Source organism: Rana temporaria, chromosome 6 (genome assembly GCF_905171775.1).
Source record: "Rana temporaria chromosome 6, aRanTem1.1, whole genome shotgun sequence".
Lineage (NCBI taxonomy): Eukaryota > Metazoa > Chordata > Amphibia > Anura > Ranidae > Rana > Rana temporaria.
This window is the reverse complement of record NC_053494.1, coordinates 28,702,670-28,721,857: the sequence shown is the minus strand read 5'-3', so window position 1 is coordinate 28,721,857 and position 19,188 is coordinate 28,702,670. Positions and strand designations below refer to the sequence as shown.

The following is a 19,188-nucleotide window of genomic DNA, read 5'->3' as shown; positions in this document are numbered from 1 at the left end:
AGAACATATCCTAATTGTCACACACAAACGGAACTTGTTTGACAAGTTTTTCGACCCTACAAGCTGGGCCCCTCCCATCATCTTATTTCCTTGTAACTCCGGTTCCAAAGATTTATCATTCCTCAGATAAGACAGTAAATAAAGTGCAGAGAAGCACAAGACCCCGTTTATGGAAAATGTTCTAAGGAAATGCCTCGCCATTGTCCACAGCAACTAATCGGCTTAGGGGACATTTAGTGACGACCTTTTTGAAAATTGGATGGTTTTGGTGTGGCAGTTTTAGAGCCAGAAATATTGGCACACAGAGTTTCAGCACTGATGCCTTTTACTGCAGGTGCTGAATGGAAGCTAAAAAAAATTGGACCAATTTGAAGTGTATCTAAACCTAGGAAAAAACAAAAAAATATATATATTGCAGCCTACTAGGGTAGCAAGGTCCCAGGCCTCCTTTGGTCTAATGAGAACCTTTAGGGCCAGAGAGAGTTGACATCCTTCTGTATATGGTGGGTTGCTTGCAGGGGTCGACTGATAACTCATGGGGCCCCCGGGCAATAGGAGATTATGGGCAGGGCCGGCCTTAGGTGTTCAGGCGCCCTGTGCAAGCTAATCCTGTGGCACCCCCCCATCTTCACCCCCTCGCCCCCTGGTCACCTAAACATACACAAAGAGGAAAAAAATATTTGTAACAAATCATTTGTTTTAATTTAACTTTACATTACACAGCACCCTGAATCACTGGACACCTTTACATTACACAGCACCCTGCATCACTGGACCCCTTTACATTACACAGCACCCTGCATCACTGGACCCCTTTACATTACACAGCACCCTGCATCACTGGACCCCTTTACATTACACAGCCCCCTGCATCACTGGACCCCTTTACATTACACAGCCCCCTGCATCACTGGACCCCTTTACATTACACAAAACCCTGCAGCTCTGGACCCCCTGCATGTTACACAGACCCCACTTCAGTGTATCCACCCCTTCAATGCAGACCCCCCCGATTAGAGTAGCCCCCCCCCTGCCGGTCTGACACCCCCCCCCCCAGTGTGTGGTACACCCCCAACCCCTCTAGTACGTCTCTAGATGGCCGCACGGCGCCCCTGTTGCCCATGGCGCCCTGTGCGGCTGCACAGCTCGCACACCCCAAAGGCCGGCCCTGATTATGGGGCCCCCAGGCAATAGGGGATTTTGGGGCCCCCAGGCAATAGATTATGGGGCCACACAGTAAACACACACACACATACAGTATACATACACCGTATACAGACACACAATATACACACACAGCATACACACACAGTATACATTAGGGGATCCTCATTGATCCGTGATCCATACGGATCAACATCTTCGGGTCGGCACACACGTGATCCGCGGGCCTCCCGGTCCTGCATCGCCCATAGGAAAGGCCGCAGCTTCGGCCTAGCTCCCGAAGCGGCGGGCATCTTGGTCCACCCGGCGGCGGCCTAGGTGAGCTCCCCTGCCTTCCCTGACTGCCCACAGTGCCCAGTGTTCCGTCCTCCCCTGGAATGGCCTCCAGGCTGCCTATGGCGGCTACCAAAGCACCTCCACATCATGCCTCTACTTTGGGGAAGGAATCAGTCCAAACACAGCATGGTCATGGCGAGCGGAGGAACGGAGGAGCTTGAACGCCCTGCGTCATTTAAATCCCCTGTCTTGTCTTTTTTTTTGCTGATCAGAAAAATGATCTGATCCGTGATTCTGATCTGAGAAACGATTCAAACCGTGAGTTTTTTTGATCTGTTGCAGTGGCGTAACCAGAGTTATGGGTGCCCGGGGCAGAATTTTGTTTCCGCCCCCCCCCCCCCCGTCTACACCAGAGGCCTGGCAGTGCCGGGGGGGGGGGGGGGGAGCAGGCCGGGCTCCTCCGTCTCCCCCCCAAGTTCGGTTCCAGCCATCAGCTGCCAGGCCGCCATCTTTATTCTTGCTGCCTACAAGCTGAGGAGGAGGGGGAGACACCGAGAGCTGTCATATAGGATGAACCGAAGTGGAGCCATGGCACAGATTTCTCTGCAATGCATAGAATGGTTGTTGCCCCCCCCCCCCCCCCACTCATGCTATCATACGCTATTATACTCAGGCACTCTGAGCTTGCCTTCACAAATCTTATGGCAAATAAGTCATTTATGTATCGTTGTAAACTGTACTAGGCTGCAATTGCCCTGCTTTATCACCAGCCAGTATAAAAGCAAATCGTGTTTGTTTGTTTTTTATTACAAAGCTAAAGGCATTAATTACCAGTACACTAAATGCATGCAATAGATGGTAGATGACTGAACTTCATGCATTTACTGTACTGGTAATTAATGCCTTTAGCTTTGTAATTTAAAAAAAAAAAAAAAAACTTTACTTTTATACTGGCTGGTGATAAAGCAGGGCAATTGCAGCCTAGTACAGTCACTGTCCTGTCTGTGACAGCTAACACTGTGCTTCTCTCACCTTGCATCCCTGTGGATGTCCCTTCTGCCTGCTCGTCCCCCTGTCTCGCTGCATCAGCCCAGCTCCCGAGTCCCGACCCACAGCACTGACTTCTTTCAGCATCGGCACCCAAACGGTAAACTTTACCGTCCTTCGTGGACATGGCTGGGGTGGCCGTTCCCTGCTGTCGGTGACTCGGCGGGCGGCCTCCTCCAGGCGGCTCCGGACTGTCTGTGAGGGAGGGAAGAGGAGAGAGAGAGGACACGAGCGCGCCGCGCACGGCTTCAGAGTAGCGGCTGCTAGCAACATGGCGGCGCCCAGGCTGACACAGCGCGGGAATCCGCCCAGCCCAGCATCCCGGTATAATAACCGGGGGGCGACGGCGCCCCCCCTCAACTTAGCGCCCGGGGCAGACGCACTGGCTGCCCCCCCGGTTGTTACGCCAGTGATCTGTTGCACCCCTAGTATACATACACACAGAATACAAATACACACACTGAAAAGGTACTGGAGAGGTGGGGCAGCTATAATCTTTTTTTTTTATTTATTTTTTTAAAACACATACTGTCCCTGTTTTTACTGAGGCTGACAACCCTGATGGGGCCCCCTAGTGACATGGGTCCCTTATTTCTCTTAAAGCGGAGGTTCCGCCGTTTTTTTTTTTTTTTTGTTTGTTTTTAAAGTCCGCAGCTACAAATACGGCAGCTGCTGACTTTTAAAAAATGGACACTTACCTGTCCAGCGCGCCCGCGATGTCCGCAGCCGAGGCTTTGCAATTGCTCGGTCCTCGGCTGCTTCCTCCGCCATCCTCGGTGAGGGAATCGGGAAGTGAAGCCTTGCGGCATCACAGCCTGGTTCCCTACTGCGCATGCACGAGGATCGGGGCGTGCCGTCACTGGTCCACGCTCTCTTCTGGGAACAGTGTTTCCCTGAATACAGGGGGGGGGGGGTTGGGGTTGGTGAACCCGGAAGTGGTGCAAATACCTGTCTGAGCTTTCAAAGCTTGTTAAACAAAATATGTTTTTTTTTTAGGCAAATACATTTCTGCATAATTCTCAACCGGATTCTGTAAAATGACCCCCATACTATATACTTTCTATTTCAGATCCCGTCATCCAAGTCCCACTCTATGTCGCTGAGTAAGTATTTCTGCTGATGTATGAACAATGCCGCAAATGCAAAACAGGCAACTGTGTTGACCAATCAGATTTTATCATGTCATGATTATAACTGATGGAATCCAGTCACTATTTTTTTCATTTCAGGTACTTGTATAGCACCGTAAATGTACACAGCACTTTACGTACAGTATATATTGTACATTCACATCAGTCCCTGCCCTCAAGGAGCTTACAATCGAAGGTCCCTATCCAGGGGTCAAGTCCTGGGGAAAAAAGTGTGGGAACTCCCATCCAAGATCCACTCCCCCACCAAAAAAAATATAAAATGATACGCTCATATGCATAATTGCTAACCGCAAGTTCTTTCTAAATCCCGAGATAACTCGCGGCAGACCTCCACAATGTCTCCTGGGAACAATGACAAAAGCTCCCAGGAGACATTGCGGCATCGAGGAAGTGACGGAATACCCGCACACTACCTGATGAATCCATATACAGGAAGCGGCCAGTAACATAAAGGATTACTAAGGTTCGCCTGCCCCTGACAGCGACTCGAGCTGGGCATCGCCGCTTATTGAAGGATCGGCTCGGGCGGCTCACTGCGTTCCTGCTGTGAAAAAAGTGCAGGAACTCCGTTCCCACGCATTCCCGCAGGACTTGAGCCCTGTCCCTATCTCACATTCATACATACACATACTAGGGCCACTTTAGACAGGAGCCAATTAACCTACCAGCATGTCTTTGGAGTGTGTAAGGAAACCGGAGCACCCGGAGGAAACCCACACAGGCACAGGGACAACATACAAACTCCAGGCAGGCAGTGTCATGGTTGGGCATTACTTTCTTTTTGGTTTATTTACTTTTTTATAACTACCAGTACAATTGTCTCTGGTGCCACATAGAGCAAAGCCTGAGACCTAAAATAGTATTGATCGCCTTTTATACAGGACAGGTTATGATACAGCAGGCCTCCTTTATCAAGAATGTCTTAAAAAAAACTGTCTGTAGTACCTCAGTGTTTAGTTTTTCACAATCCACAGCTGCTATTGGGCACAGCAGACATTTTTAATTTTAGACGGAAGATACATCAACATCTTATGATTTTATAAGTAAGGCTGTAGATCAGGGGTCTGCAAACTTTCTAAACAAATGGTCAGTTTACTGTCCTTCAGACTTTAAGGGGCCTGGGAGTAGAAAATGTCCCAACACCCGTTGGAGTAAACCAGGGTTCTCAACAGGGCCGGCCTTAGGTGTTCAGGCGCCCTGTGCGGGCTAATCCTGTGGTGCCCCCCCCCCCCCATCTTCACCCCTCGCCTAAACATACACATAGAGGAAAAAAAATTCCACCGTGGGTGTAAAACAATCGCGGAGGGGGGTCTGAAACCTCCCCAGTGTGTGGTACCCGGGGGCGGCTCGCCCCCCACTTAGTACGCCTCTGGGTGGCCGCAGGGTGCCCCTGTTGCCCATGGTGCCCTGTGCGGCCGCACAGCTCGCACACCCCAAAGGCCGGCCCTGGTTCTCAAACTGGAGGACCTCCAGTTGATGCAAAACTACAAGTCCCATGAGGCATTGCAAGGCTAACAGTTACAAGCATGACTCCCACAGGCAGAGGCATGATGGGACTTGTAGTTTTGCAACAGTAAACAATGCCCCATCTTTGTTGTCAACAGGAGGAATTTTGGCCCATCTTTTGTGGAATTGTGCCTCATTGTTGCTGTCTTTGGTAGGAATTGTGCCCCATCATTGGGCCTCATTGTTGGTGTCATTGGGAGGAACTGAACTCCATCGTTGGTGTCATTGGGAGGAATTGTGCCCAATTGTTTGTGTCCATGGAAGGCATTGTGCCCCATTGTTGATATCATTAGGAGGAATTGTGCCCCATCATTGGTGTCATTGGGAGGAACTGTGCCCCCCTCTTTGGTGTCAATGATAGGAATTGTGCCCCTCTGTTGGTGTCATTGTGAAGAATTGTGCCCCTTCGTTGGTGTCAATGAATGAAATAGTTTCCCAAGGGCCAGATAAAAGCAAGCAAAGGGCTGCAGTTTGGAGACCACTGCTGTAGAGGACGGTCATGGTATATTCTGATAAGTGACTCTTATCTGTGTTACAGACCCGCTTTCCTGCCGGACCCCAGCGATGGAAGCCTGTACATCCTGGGGGGAAGAAACAAGGAGGGACTCATGGTAAGTTGGTAAATCTTTGTTGATCAAAATTGCCACTTATAACAAGCAATAGTTTTTCTCTACGGCCGCGAACACACAATCGGTCAAAACCGATGAAAATGGACTGAAGGACCGTTTCATCGGTCCAAACCGATCGTGTGTGGGCCCCATCGGTCAGTTATCCTTCGGTCAAAAAAAAGAGAACTTGCTTTAAAATGTAACCGATGGACGCCTAACCGATGGGTCAAAACCGATCGTTAGTATGCAAAAGCAAAAAAGCCGCGCTTGCTCAGAATCAAGTCGACGCATGCTTGGAAGCATTGAACTTTGTTTTTTTCAGCACGTCGTGTGTTTTACGTCACCACGATCGTTTTTTTAACTGATGGTGTGTAGGCACATCAGACCATCAGTCAGCTTTATCGGTTAACCGATGAAAACAGTCCTTCGGACCGTTCTCATCGGATGGACTGATCGTGTGTACGCGGCCTACCATGGTATACCCATAAAGAGCCTAATCGGTGTCAGATCAGGGGTGGGGTAGGGCAGTTATGGGCCATACTTACTAAAGCTGCCCACAGTTGCATTTGTTTAGTATGTGGCCCTGTTGGCCCCCTCGCTCTTGACATTCTTTGTTTAATAAATTGTAGAAGCCGAGCGGAAAATTGTTAGCGGAACAGCCACTGCTTCCAATCAGATGAAGCCGCTATTTGGTTATTCTGAGAGCCGTCGGAGGACAATGGCCCATCTGTACAGTATAGTGTGGATGGAGGAGAGGAATCTGTTGTATTGCCAGCTTAAAGCAGAGGTTCACCCTAATTTTAAAGTCAACGTCAATCACACTGGCTCAGTGTCTATATTTAAAGTTCGCTGTCAATTTTTTTTTAAATCAATTCCAAACCTGGTTTGTCGTTTTTGAACCGGGCACTTTCTGGTTGAGCTCCTGCGGGAGTGTCGCTTTAGCTGCGATCGCCCCAGTGTCTCCTGGGAGCACAGCGTGACGCTGCCCAGGAGACGATTTTCTAGCCCACCAGAAGCACTCTCGCGTGATTTGACACGTGGATGTCGTCACAACGGGGCGTGACCTTTTTAGTACGCCGGTGCATTGCCACGAAATTAGATTTGCCATCGGATGAGATGGTCCGCCTCCATCACATCCTATTGGCTCACTCCTGTCACGTGACATATTTAAACGTCAAGTATCGACGCGAACATCAGTCTCAGCTAGGCTATCATAGGGAGAGGATCTCCTCTCCCTGTGATAGCTGAAGCTGCACGGAGCTGGTGCACGGAGCTATTTGCGTAGTGCTGCGCCTGCGCACTACTACTTTACCTGCACTCGATGCTCTACTTTCTGTTCCCCGTTCCCTGAGCCTTAACGGGGGACGGGGAGTAGAGCTGCGGGCGCGGGGTGTAGTTAGCGCTGGCGGGAGGCACGCTGACAGCGCTATCGGCATTGGGATCCCGATAGCGCTGTGGATCTATCGCGCTCGCGGGGAGGCATGACAGCGCTATCGGGCAGAGGGATCCCGATATCGCTGTAGATCCCGAAGTGACATTGTAATGAAGGAGAACATTTATTAGCCTGACATTGTAATAAAGGAGAACATTTATTAGCCTAGTAAATGTATGAGCTTCTGTGGCCCGATTCCGCTCTCGGAATCGGGCCACAGAGGCCATGTGAGCTCCGTGCACCAGCTCCGTGCAGCTTCAGCTATCACAGGGAGAGGAGATCCTCTCCCTATGATAGCCTAGCTGAGACTGATGTTCGCGTCGATACTTGACGTTTAAATATGTCACGTGACAGGAGTGAGCCAATAGGATGTGATGGAGGCGGACCATCTCATCCGATGGCAAATCTCATTTCGTGGCAATGCACCGGCCGTTGTGATGGCAACCGTGTAGTGTTGACGGCGCCGCTCGCTGTCAACACTGCACATGCGCGGGATAGAGCGGTGAATGCTGGGACATCAGCATTCACCGTATCCCGGAAGGATTTGCTTGTGGGCTTCAGAGTGCCCACAAGCAAGATGGAAGCGATCAGCAAATATTTTTATAAATTATCTTTTTCGGCAGAATGACAATGCGGACGGCTATTAAAATAGGACACATGAGTACACTATTAAGGATATTAAGAGCGGCAGATGCATATTAAAAAAAACGGATTCCCGCGGAACCCCCGCTTTAAGGCTTTGTAAGGATATGAGCAGAAACAGCATCTTTAAAGTAGACCTAAAATATCAAAATAAGCTAGCTAGCTACTTCAAAGGAGTTCATCAAAGTTTTTTTTCTTCTAGCTCCTGTCCCCCTATGTCCATTTGCCTAGGTGGGCCTGTTCCTGACATAGTGTGGTCGGAAGCGCATGCCCCTGCTGCCTTCCCTCCTTGCTTTCTGATTATGCATTAACCAAGGAGGTGAATATTAAAATTGGTGTTGATGGACGACAGCACTTGCCTCAGGCTCCAGGCCCTTCCCAAGGCAAGCGCCGTCACAGTCTATGCAGGTTGAAGGGGGCATGTATGCCGTAAGGACAAATTGTTCTGATGAATTTAGGTGATGTGTCATGTGCGTTACACAAGGCTCAATGCACTTAAATGGGTCGCTTATGGTAGCAGCACTATCTTCTGAATGCAACCTGTGATATAAATTGCAGGGGCAGTGTGTACTAGCCTGGCCATGTTAACTAGCAGTTCATTTCCGCCTGGTCTCCCCAAACATTGGTCTCAGAACAAGGCTCCAGTACTGTGCTGTGGGTATACTTTTGGAAATGGTCTGATGTCTGCTAATGATGGTCAACACACAAGCAACAGGCATGCCCCACGGAAGGATTTGCTACAGAGGGGTAGTGGCAACTGAGTATTGCCTCCACTGCACCATTGTCACACCCACAAATTGGGCTCTGATAAGAGAAGCAACCTGGGGCCTGGATGATAGTAACTGCAGAAATGATTTTCTGTGTAATCCAGTAGACGATCACAGGAGAGGCAAAGAAAAAAGATAATAGATGAATTATGGGTGTCTTTTTTTTTTTTTTTCTTGCGTAGTCTCATTCTCTAAGACCCCTTTCACACTGAGGCACTTTGTAGGTGCTATAACGCAAAAAATAGCGCCTGCAGAGCGCCCTGAAGGAGCGGCTCCATTCACTCCAGTGTGAAAGCCTGAGGTGCACTGGCAGGATGTTAAAAAATGTCCTGCAAGCAGCATCTTTGGAGTGGTGAAGGAGCGGTGTGTATATCGCTCCTCCACCGCTCTTGCCCATTGAAATGAAAGTGCAGCGCTGCCGTACCGCCGGCAAAGCGCCGCTGCAGTAGCGCTTTGCGGGTGGTCTGAAAGCCGCCTGAAAAAAAGGTCCGGGACTTGTTTTCAGGCGGCAGGCGTACGGCGTTCGGCGTGGAGATGTGAACCATCTCCATAGAGGTGCATGTTAAATCATCCCTCCAGCGTCTCGGGGCTGCAGCGGCGTCGCACTACAGGCGTATATACGCCTAAGTGTGAACGGGGACTTACTCTTAACCCCTTTTCGGCTGCTAGCGGGAGTTAAAAGTGCCGAATACCTTCACAAAAATGACGGTGAAACGCCACTAAAAATAGCGCCGCTTTACCGACGACACCGCCGGCGCCCCAATGTGAAAGGGGCCTAAAGCAACAGTGTTGCAGAATTAAAATTTTTAATAAAAAATACCTGCTAAAGAAAAAAAACTTTGACATATGTTTCAGGACAGGGCACAGTAGTGAAGGGCAGAGGGTAGAATGACAGCAGGTATCCGATTCAGCCAGGTGAAGGTTCTGTGTGCGGTTTTGCTCAATAGAAGTACATTTTACAAGGAATTTTTTTTTTTTTTATTCCAAGATAGGGTTGCTTTAATTGATTTGAAAAGTTATTACAGAATGTAGTATCATCAACATAATATAGTCTTACCTGATCCTCCTTCCTCATTTTGTAGAAATTACCCTTCACCATCCAGGAATTGGTCCAGTCCTCTCCCTGCCGTAGCTCTGATGGGATCCTATATACAGGTAATGCAGAGAACAATGCAGCCACCATGGTTTGTAAGAATTTTTGAAGCAACTCCTAGCACTTATTAAAATATCTTTTAAAGTGGTTGTAAAGGCTTTAGGTTGTCACTCTAAGGCCCCGTACACCATAGAATCCATCCGCTGAAAAATCTCAGCGGATCGGTTTCAGCGGATAGATTCTATGGTGTGTACAATCCAGCGGATCTGTTTCCGCGGATTTCAAGCGGATATAAATTTGAAGACATGCTTTCAAATCTATCCGCTTGAATCCATCCCAACGGATTGATCCGCTGGTCTGTACAGACTCACCGGATCAATCCGTCCGAAGGGATCCCCCGCATGCGTCGTAATGATTCGACGAATGCGTGGAATTCCTTATATGACAGCGTCGCGCTCGTCGCCGTGTCATCATCGCGGGGACGGCGCGACACGTCATCGCGAGGGGATTTCGGCGCGGATTTCGATCCTATGGTGAGTACAATCCATCGGATCCAAATCCGCTGAAATCCTCAAGAGGATTTATCCGCGGAAACGGTCCGCTGGACCGTATCCGCGGATAAATCCTCTCGTGTGTACTAGGCCTAAAGCATTCCCTGGATTAAGATAAAAAATCTTTTATGTTCGGCTAAATAATTGCCTGAACCTGATCTCTCAAGAGCAAAGCTGCACTCTCTTTCGCCTCGCATGACTCCGTGAGAGCAGCAGGAGCCGAAAAATTATGTGAAGCCCACACACCACAATTTTAAATGACATTTTTTTAAAACAATGTTTTTTTCATGCCGGAAAATGATCGTTTGTACACGGCATAATACATATTCATAGACCCGAGCTGTTGCCCATTTACTCTTCTGTGTTGATTCATTAAATAGCTCTGTAATTAGAGCCATCTTGGGAACTGAATTGCATAAACGCCGGCTGTTAGTTCAGAGCCGGATTAGCAGCTGACTTATGGGGAACTCTTTCTCAGTTTATTCATTTAAGAGAAGACGGATTAATAAATAGCTAGTAGCTTATTTGTATATAAATATACGTCAGACGCTGTTTTATTATTACCACTTGGAGTTTGTACAAAGATACTTTATATAACGCTGCTTCACTACAACCATCCATTTTACAATTACCGTATTTATCGGCATATACCGCGCACTTTTTTCCCCTGAAAATCAGGGCAAAATCGTGGGTGCGCGATATACGCTGATACCCGCTTTCCCGCACCGAGTATTGACTGTACACTCGTGTATAGTCGGGCAGTCTCGGCTCCTCTCGCCCTGACGTCCTGGACGTACAGGACGTCAGCGCGAGAGTAGCCGAGCCTGCCCGACTATACACGAGTGTACTGCGCTCGGTATATGTCGGCGCAGTATTCAAACTCGGCGCGGGAAACGAGCGGGGAGGACGCCGCAGAAGGACGCCGGACCCGACGAAGAGGACACCCGAAGCCGCAGATGGACGCCGGACCCGGCGAGGCCGCCGATGGACGCCGCGCAAGACACCAAAACTGTTAGTACAAAAAATATTTTTTCCACAGGAATTTCGGGCAACTTTAGGGGTGCACGCTATACGCGGGAGCGCGCTATACCCCAATAAATACGGTAGTATGAAAAAACAGCTTCTCCGAATATCGTACGAAAAATGTCGTCCGAGGAAGAATCGTCCGATAATCGGATCGTTAGTGTAACGGTCAGGGGTTAACGCTGTTACGATATTCCATTCCACCAACCCACGACAGCTTCTCGACACTCCACAATCCAGCAGACAGGACCCATTGGATTTCCCCCAGAAAAACGAGACACAGCTCTGTTCTCTTGTTCCAAACGAATAGATCTTTTAATGACAAACTCCGGCTCTTTTTATACAGTAGAAAGCATGCTGCAGTAATCAAAGGGACAATGACACACTCCACCCACAAAATGATATGGCACCATTCGAAAACGTCTGGAAAAGCCCGAAGACAGTTCGGCTGACCTCGACAAACCTCAAAATGTTTTGTGAACGAAGTCTTTCCGAGGTTTGCCGAGGTCAGCCGAACTGTCCTCTGGTCTTCACGGCCGTTTCTGAGGCTTTCCGACGCCCACCTCCGCCTTTGGCCGCATGCGGTATTGCATGCTATTGAAGTCAATGTGGAAAAAATTATTTTCGTTTCCATTGACTTCAATGGGGAAACTCGCTTTGATATGCGAGTACTTTGGATTACGAGCATTCTTCTGGAACTGATTATTCTCGTAATTCGAGGATCCACTGTATTTATACCTTATTTCTTGAAAGTTGGTGTGCAAATTGGGGCAAGCTGGTAGGGGCCCCAGAGCATTATTTGTCCAGGGGCCCATGATGGCTGGTGCTGCCTGCCAGTGCCTATCAGTGATGCCAATTATTGAAGCCCATCAGTGCCACCTATCGGTTCAGCCCCATCAGTGCCCCCTGATCAGCGCACATAAGCGAAGGGAAAAAAAATACTTATTTACACAATCTTATTACAGAAACTAAGAAACCCTTTTTTTTTTCTTTTAAAAATTTCAGTATTTTTTTTTTGTTCTGTCTCAAATAAATGATAAAAATATAGTTTGGGTACAGCATTGTGTGACCGCGCAATTGTCAATCAAAGTATGACAGCGCTGAAAGCTGAACATTGGCCTGGGCAGGAAGGGGTAACGGTGCCTAGTACTGTAGGTAAGTGGTTAAGCTTTGACAATAAAGCTTGGAAGCTGATTGGTTTCTGTACAGAGTTGCACCAGATTTTGCACTCTCCGGTTTTAATAAATCATCCCCATTGTGTCCTAAGTCTGATTGCATATCCCTGATATAGAGAGTACCGTATTTATCGGGGTATTGCGCGCTCCGGCGTATAGCGCGCACCCCTAATGTGGACCCGAAATTCCTGTAAAAATTTTTTTTAGTACTTACAGTTTTGGTGTCTTGCGCGGCGTCCATCGGCAGCCTCGTCGGGTCCGGCGTCCGTCTGCGGCTTCGGTGGTGTCCTCCCGGCTTCTCCCGCGCTGTCTCCCTGTCTAATCGCCGCTTCCCGCGCTCAGTTTGAATGCCTGCGCCGACATATACAGAGTGGAGTACACTCGGCTACATTCGGCCAGGCTCGGCTTCGCTCGTGCTCACGCTCTGTGACGTTTATGCGTGAGCACGAGCGAAGCCGAGCCTGACCAAATGTAGCCGAGTGTACTCCACTCGGTATATGTCAGCGCAGGCATTCAAACTGAGCGCGGGTATCGGCGTATATCGCGCACCCACGATTTCCCCCTTATTTTAAGGGGAAAAAAGTGTGCGATATACGCAGATAAATACGGTAATTAGCGGACCTCCAGCAATTGCAACACTACAAGTCCCATCATGCCTCTGCCTCTGGGTGTCATGCTTGTGGCTGTCAGTCTTTCTATGCCTCATGGGACTTGTAGTTCTGCAACAGCTGGAGGTCCACTAAGTGCATATCCCTGCTCTATATGAACAAAGACACTCCTTACTTTTGAGGCCCATTGTTGTTCTTTGTCATTCTTGGTGCAGGTAAGAAGCAGGATTCCTGGTTTGTGTTAGATCCGAAATCTGGAGAGAAGCAGACCACTCTGTCCACAGAGTCATCAGACGGATTGTGTCCATCGTCCCCTCTGCTGTATATTGGACGCACACGTAAGTTTACCGGCTTTGCCTATAGCTGCCTATGAATCCACTTTATCGCAGCCAACTGTAGTGAAAGTCAAATCTTTTGTAACTGTTATAAAATTCTCATATCCTGATGAGGACAATATGCTTGAGGAATGCATACATATCTCAGTGTATTCAGCAGTGTAATCATTGTACCTTGTGCCCTGGGCTGTTTTCAGTATATGAACCCCCTGCCAGTTTAATGATATGATGTTTCATGGTCAGCTCACACAGCCATGTCATTGATTTCATGGTGCATACATACATTATATTACCAAAAGTATTGGGACACCTGCCTTTACACGCACATGAACTTTAATTACATCCCAGTCTTAGTCCATAGGGTTCTATATTGAGTTGACTCATCATTTGCAGCTATAACAGCTTCAACTCTTCTGGGAAGGCTGTCCACAAGGTTTAGGAGTGTGTCTATGGGAATGTTTGAGCATTCTTCCAGAAGCGCATTTGTGAGGTCAGGTACTGATGTGGACAAGAAGGCCCCGGCTCGCAGTCTCCACACTAATTCATCCCAAAGGTATTCTATCGGGTTGAGGTTAGGACTCTGTGCATGCCAGTCAAGTTCCTCCCCCCCAAACTCATCGATGTCTTTATGGACCTTGCTCATGGAGACCAAATTGAACTTTTTGGCCTAAAAGCTAAACGCTATGTGTGGGGGGGGAGACAAGCGGGGTTTTTTGTTTTTTTTTGTTTGTTTTTGGGGATAGGTTATGGAGTGGGGGTATAAGGGAGGTAAAGTAAAGCGAAACAGAGAGAGACAGTTTAACTGCCCCAACTCTGGCGGGACATGGGGATTCCGCTGGGAAAGGGACAAATAGTAGCATTGCAAAGAAGGTGTTATTAGAGTAGAGAGTTGACCTTGGATAACGGATAGAGGGGAAGGAAATTAGGATAAGATAAGAATATCTAAAATGTAAAACGATTTCTTTCTTCCTCGTGTATTCATGGAGACTGATATGATGGGGAAATGCTTTTTTTTTTTGAGTTTTTGTGAATTCTATGTTGATAGCCCTGTTTCATGTGAACCGAGAGGGCCAAACCAGAGGAATGTCTCTTGGGTCTTTGTGAATTTCTGTTTTTTCCTGTTTAAAATCAAATAAAGGATGATTAAAAGGAAAACTAACACTGCACATCTTCCTGAACACACCATCCCCACCGTGAAACATGGTGGTGGCAGCATCATGTTGTGGGGATGCTTTTCTTCAGCAGAGACAGGGAAGCTGGTCAGAGTTGATGGGAAGACGGATGGAGCCAAATACAGGGCAATCTCAGAAAAAAACCTGTTAGAGTCTGCAAAAGACTTAAAGCAGTTGTAAACCCGCGATTCATTTTTATTTATTTTTTTCACCTGAAAGGCAAAAGCCATAATGAGCTAGTATGCACCGCATATTCGCTCATTATGAAATACTTACCTCGGAACGAGGTGAGAGGAACTTGCCTGGTTCACGCCGAGCGAGATGTCATCTTGACTCGGCGTGTCTTCCGGTTATCGCCGCTCCAGCGCTGTGATTGGCTGGAGCGGTGATGACATCACTCCCGCGAATGCGCGCGGGAGACTTCAATTCTGCAAGGTCCGAGCGGCTGCCGGTCCTTTAGCCGAAGATCCCCGCTGCGCATGCGCCGCTGCAATCAGCGGCGCATTGCTGGGGGGAATATCTCCTAAACCGTACAGGTTTAGGAGATATTCTTTATACCTACAGGTAAACCTTATTATAGGCTTACCTGTAGGTAAAAGTAAAAAATGTGGGTTTACATCCACTTTAAGACTGGGGTCGAGGTTGCAGGAAAGAAATTTGCCCTGTGTATGGCAGACCTTACAATTCCTAGCTATACTAGAATAGTACGTTTTGGCATTTGCATTGGCAGTCTTGGGCCCCAGGTGGCCACCCATTCTTCCCTTATTATAATCTGCCTTCTGTGGTCACTATTCATTAGACATCTGTGCATGTGTCAGAATCAAACATACAGGGTAAATGTAGGATTCATCACTCTCATCTCCCATGAGCATACATAAGTTCTATATCATTTTTTTGTACCAGACCATCAGTAAACATCTGTTTTATTATACAGAATACATGATCACCATGTATGACACAAAGTCTCGGGAACTGCGCTGGAACGCCACCTTCCATGACTACTCCGCTCCTCTCTGTGACGAGAGCTATGAATACAGTAAGTCCCGGCCAAAAAGCTGGATGGAGTTCTTATATATATATATATATATATATATATATATATATATATATATATATATATTTTTTTTTTATATTACGGGGAAGTGTTGGGGACATGTAATCAGACAGTTCTGTACATAGTTATTTTAGTTACTTTAAGCTGAAGTTTAGATATGGCAATTTTTAACCACGCGGGTTCTACTACAGTGATTTCCAGCTTCCATAGGGATCCCACAGGTATGGCACAAAAATACTGTATTTACATTGTTCCAAGCCGGACCGATGCAATACATCGAATTCAGCTTTAACCTCTTGCCGACCAGTCGCCGTCATTATACTGTGGCTGGTCGGCTCTCCTGCGCAAACCACCATAGGTGTAAGTCGGTCTGTGCAAGGAGGCTAGCGGGCGAGCGTGCCCACGGGTCCCACGGACTCGATGTTTGCCGGCGACCCGTGATTGTGGTGTTCAGAGGCAGAAAGGGGAACTGCCTATGTAAACAAGGCAAGTCCCCGTTCTGCCTAGTGACATGTCAGAGATCTTCTGTTCCCTGTCATCGGGAACAGTGATCTCTGTCATGTCCCCCCTACAGTTAGAACACGCTAAGGGAACACAGTTGATCACCCCCTAGTGTTTACCCCTTCCCTGCCAGTGACATTTATACAGTAATCAGTGGCTATTTTAGCTCTGATTTGGTCCCAAAAAGGTGTCAAAAGTGTCCGATCTGTCTGCCGCAAAGCCGCAGTCCCGCTAAAAATCTCAGATCGCCTCCATTACTAGTATAAAAAAAAAAAAAAAACCATTAATCTATTCCCTATTTTGTAGACGCTATAATTTTTGAGCAAACCAATCAATATACGCTTATTGCGATTTTCTTTTTTTCTTTACCAAAAACATGTAGAGGAATATATATTGGCCTAAACTGATTAAGACGTTTTTTTTTTTAATTGGGATATTTATTATAGCAAAAAAATATAGTTTTTTCAAAATTGTCTGGCTTTTTTTGTTTATAGTGCAAAAAATAAAAACTTCTGTTCTACAGCAGCCGCTAGCGATAATCACAAGCAACATCTGGCAGGCTGGTTGTACCCAAGTTGATCGATCAACTTGGTAAATTCAACCTGCCCATACATGGCTCACCCCCCTTCCACATAGGCAGAGGAAGGAAGGAATGTGCTGTGAATAGACAAGCTCTCTGCTTTTATTTCCTGTGTTGGAGAGCTTGTCAGAAGTTATCATGCTATCATAATAGAAGAACGGAGCAGCAGAAAGACACAGGTTACAAAAGATACGATATACCAAGGTAATGACACACCCAGATCGGTTTACATATCTCAGTGCGAACTGTCATCTCAGGCATGAATCGGATTGCATGGGTGTGAACACCTATGCGATCCAAATCTGGTGCGGACTAAAAAAAAAGGGTTCCGAATGCGATGCAAATTCAGCCATACTATCTATATGGCTGAAAACGCATTGCACAGACCTTGCATGTGGTTTGCACTGCTGTGTGGTGCGAATCACATGCGAGGTCGCACAGCGTAGTAGTGTGAACCGAGCCTTATGGCACGTACACACGATTCAAATATCGGACGACAGATCGTCCGACTTTTTTCGCTTAATAGTCGCAAGTTGAAATTGAATAGGTTACTAAAGTCATGAAAATTCTCGTACGACAGAAAAAAAAAAAATTGGAAGTGATGTCATGTGTTGCAATGTATTTGTATTGTATTTTCGGATGACAAATATACTGACTAAACGAAAATTGTACGATCTGGTATCGTATGAGGAAAATTTTTGTGCTTGTCCGATCTAATAATATCGGATGAATTGTTGTGATCGGCTCTCAAAAGCTCTTTTCTAACGATCCGATCCAAATAGCACCAGTGTGAACCAGGGCTCACATCCTATTTAAAGTGGAGTTCCACCCATAAATATAACATTACATCATTAGTTTAAAAAAAATGTCATTAGTCCTTTACGAAAAATTTTTTTTTTTTTAGATTCCTTCAAAGTGTTGTTGCTAGGCAGAATAGTTAATCTTCCCACTTCCTGCACCTAGGTGCTTAATGCTTCCTAACCTACACCGCACAGACTCCTGGGAATGTAGTGGGTGTAACTTACCAGGAGGCTGAAATCCAGGAAGTCATACAGTCTGGCTTCATGATGCCCACACTTAAGATGGCCCCAGTCAATTTCTATTTTATAAAGTGTCTAAATGCTGTAACAACCTAACAAAACGGACCTTAGTTTACAGACTAACTTTACTAGAATACATTAAGCTTGTGTATTACAGGGGTATTTATATATAAAAAGTGAAATTGTGGCTGGAACTCTGCTTTAACTGATCTTGATATTTGGCTGTTTCCCATACAGAGATGGCTCACTTCGCCTCCACCGGTGACGGGTTATTGGTCACGGCCGAAAGGAGTAGCGGGCAGGTGTTGTGGATGCATAATTATGGCTCGCCTGTGGTTGGGCTCTTTATGTGGCACCAGGACAGTCTGAGACGGATCCCTCATCTCAACGTGGCCACAGAGACCTTACGCTACTTAAGATTCAACTCTCAGGACATCCGACTGATCAAATGGATATACCAGACTGTGCAGGAGCTGGGCAGCACCAAGACACATCTACTGTGAGTAGACCCAACGCTGTATCCTGGCCTAGGCCAACAAGGCCCAGGCCTAGGGCAGCTCTTTGCAGGGGAGCAGCACGGAAAAAGTCCCCACCGGCTTGCGCTACACTGTTAGTGTAACGCAAGCTGCTTCTAATTTTGACTGTCCTATCATCCTGGACCATAAGCCTTCCTCACTGTGCTCTATGTTTTCTAATGCACCATTGGCATGGTTATATTTTCTTAGTCCTCTCCATAAAATTATCAGAGTAAGGGAGGGTTATAGCCCCTGTCAGTTCGGACTTGGTTTCCGAGTGTTGTCTCACAAAACAAGCAGAATTCAAGCTAATGGGGCCTGCAGTACCTCATTTGGCCTGAGGTGCGGGGGCGCCGGAGCAGAGCCGATCTGAGCCGTTCCCAAGCCTTTCCGAGGTTTTGCGAGTTCAGCTGAGCTGTCACTGGGCCTTTCTGGGTATTTCGGAGGCTCTCCGGCACCCCCCCCTCCCACCTCTGGCCACATGCGGTATTGCATGCCATAGAAGTCAATGCAGAAAGAATTATTTTAGTTTCCATTGACTTCTATGGGGAAACTTGCTTTGATATGCGAGTGCTTTGAATTACGAGCATTCTCCTGGTACGGATTATGCTTATAATCCAAGGTTCCACTAAAGTGTGTTTAACCACTTGACGACCGCCGCATGTATATGTACGTCCACAGAATGGCACGTACAGGCATATGGGGGTACAGGTACGTCCACGCCTTTCCGCGGGTCGGGGGTCCGATCGGGACCCCCCCGCTACTTGCGGCGGTCGGATTCCCGCGGGGAGTGATCCGGGACGACGGCGCGGCTATTCGTTAATAGCCGCCCCGTCGCGATCGCTCCCTGGAGCTGAAGAATGGGGAGAGCCGTGTGTAAACACGGCTTCCCCGTGCTTCACTGTGGCGGCTGCATCGATCGAGTGATCCCTTTTATAGGGAGACTCG

General features: G+C 47.5%; 1 protein-coding gene across 1 annotated transcript in view; it reads left to right on the top strand.

The window, feature by feature from the left end:
* The window catches only part of ERN2 (endoplasmic reticulum to nucleus signaling 2), a 66,732-nt gene that overhangs the window by 16,355 nt on the left and 31,189 nt on the right, over positions 1–19,188 (top strand). The window contains exons 3-8 of the mRNA XM_040356534.1: positions 3,557–3,590; positions 5,683–5,755; positions 9,676–9,748; positions 13,259–13,381; positions 15,485–15,586; positions 17,963–18,224. Of these exons, the coding sequence (XP_040212468.1) occupies positions 3,557–3,590; positions 5,683–5,755; positions 9,676–9,748; positions 13,259–13,381; positions 15,485–15,586; positions 17,963–18,224 (667 nt within the window). The remainder of the gene's footprint in view (positions 1–3,556; positions 3,591–5,682; positions 5,756–9,675; positions 9,749–13,258; positions 13,382–15,484; positions 15,587–17,962; positions 18,225–19,188) is intronic.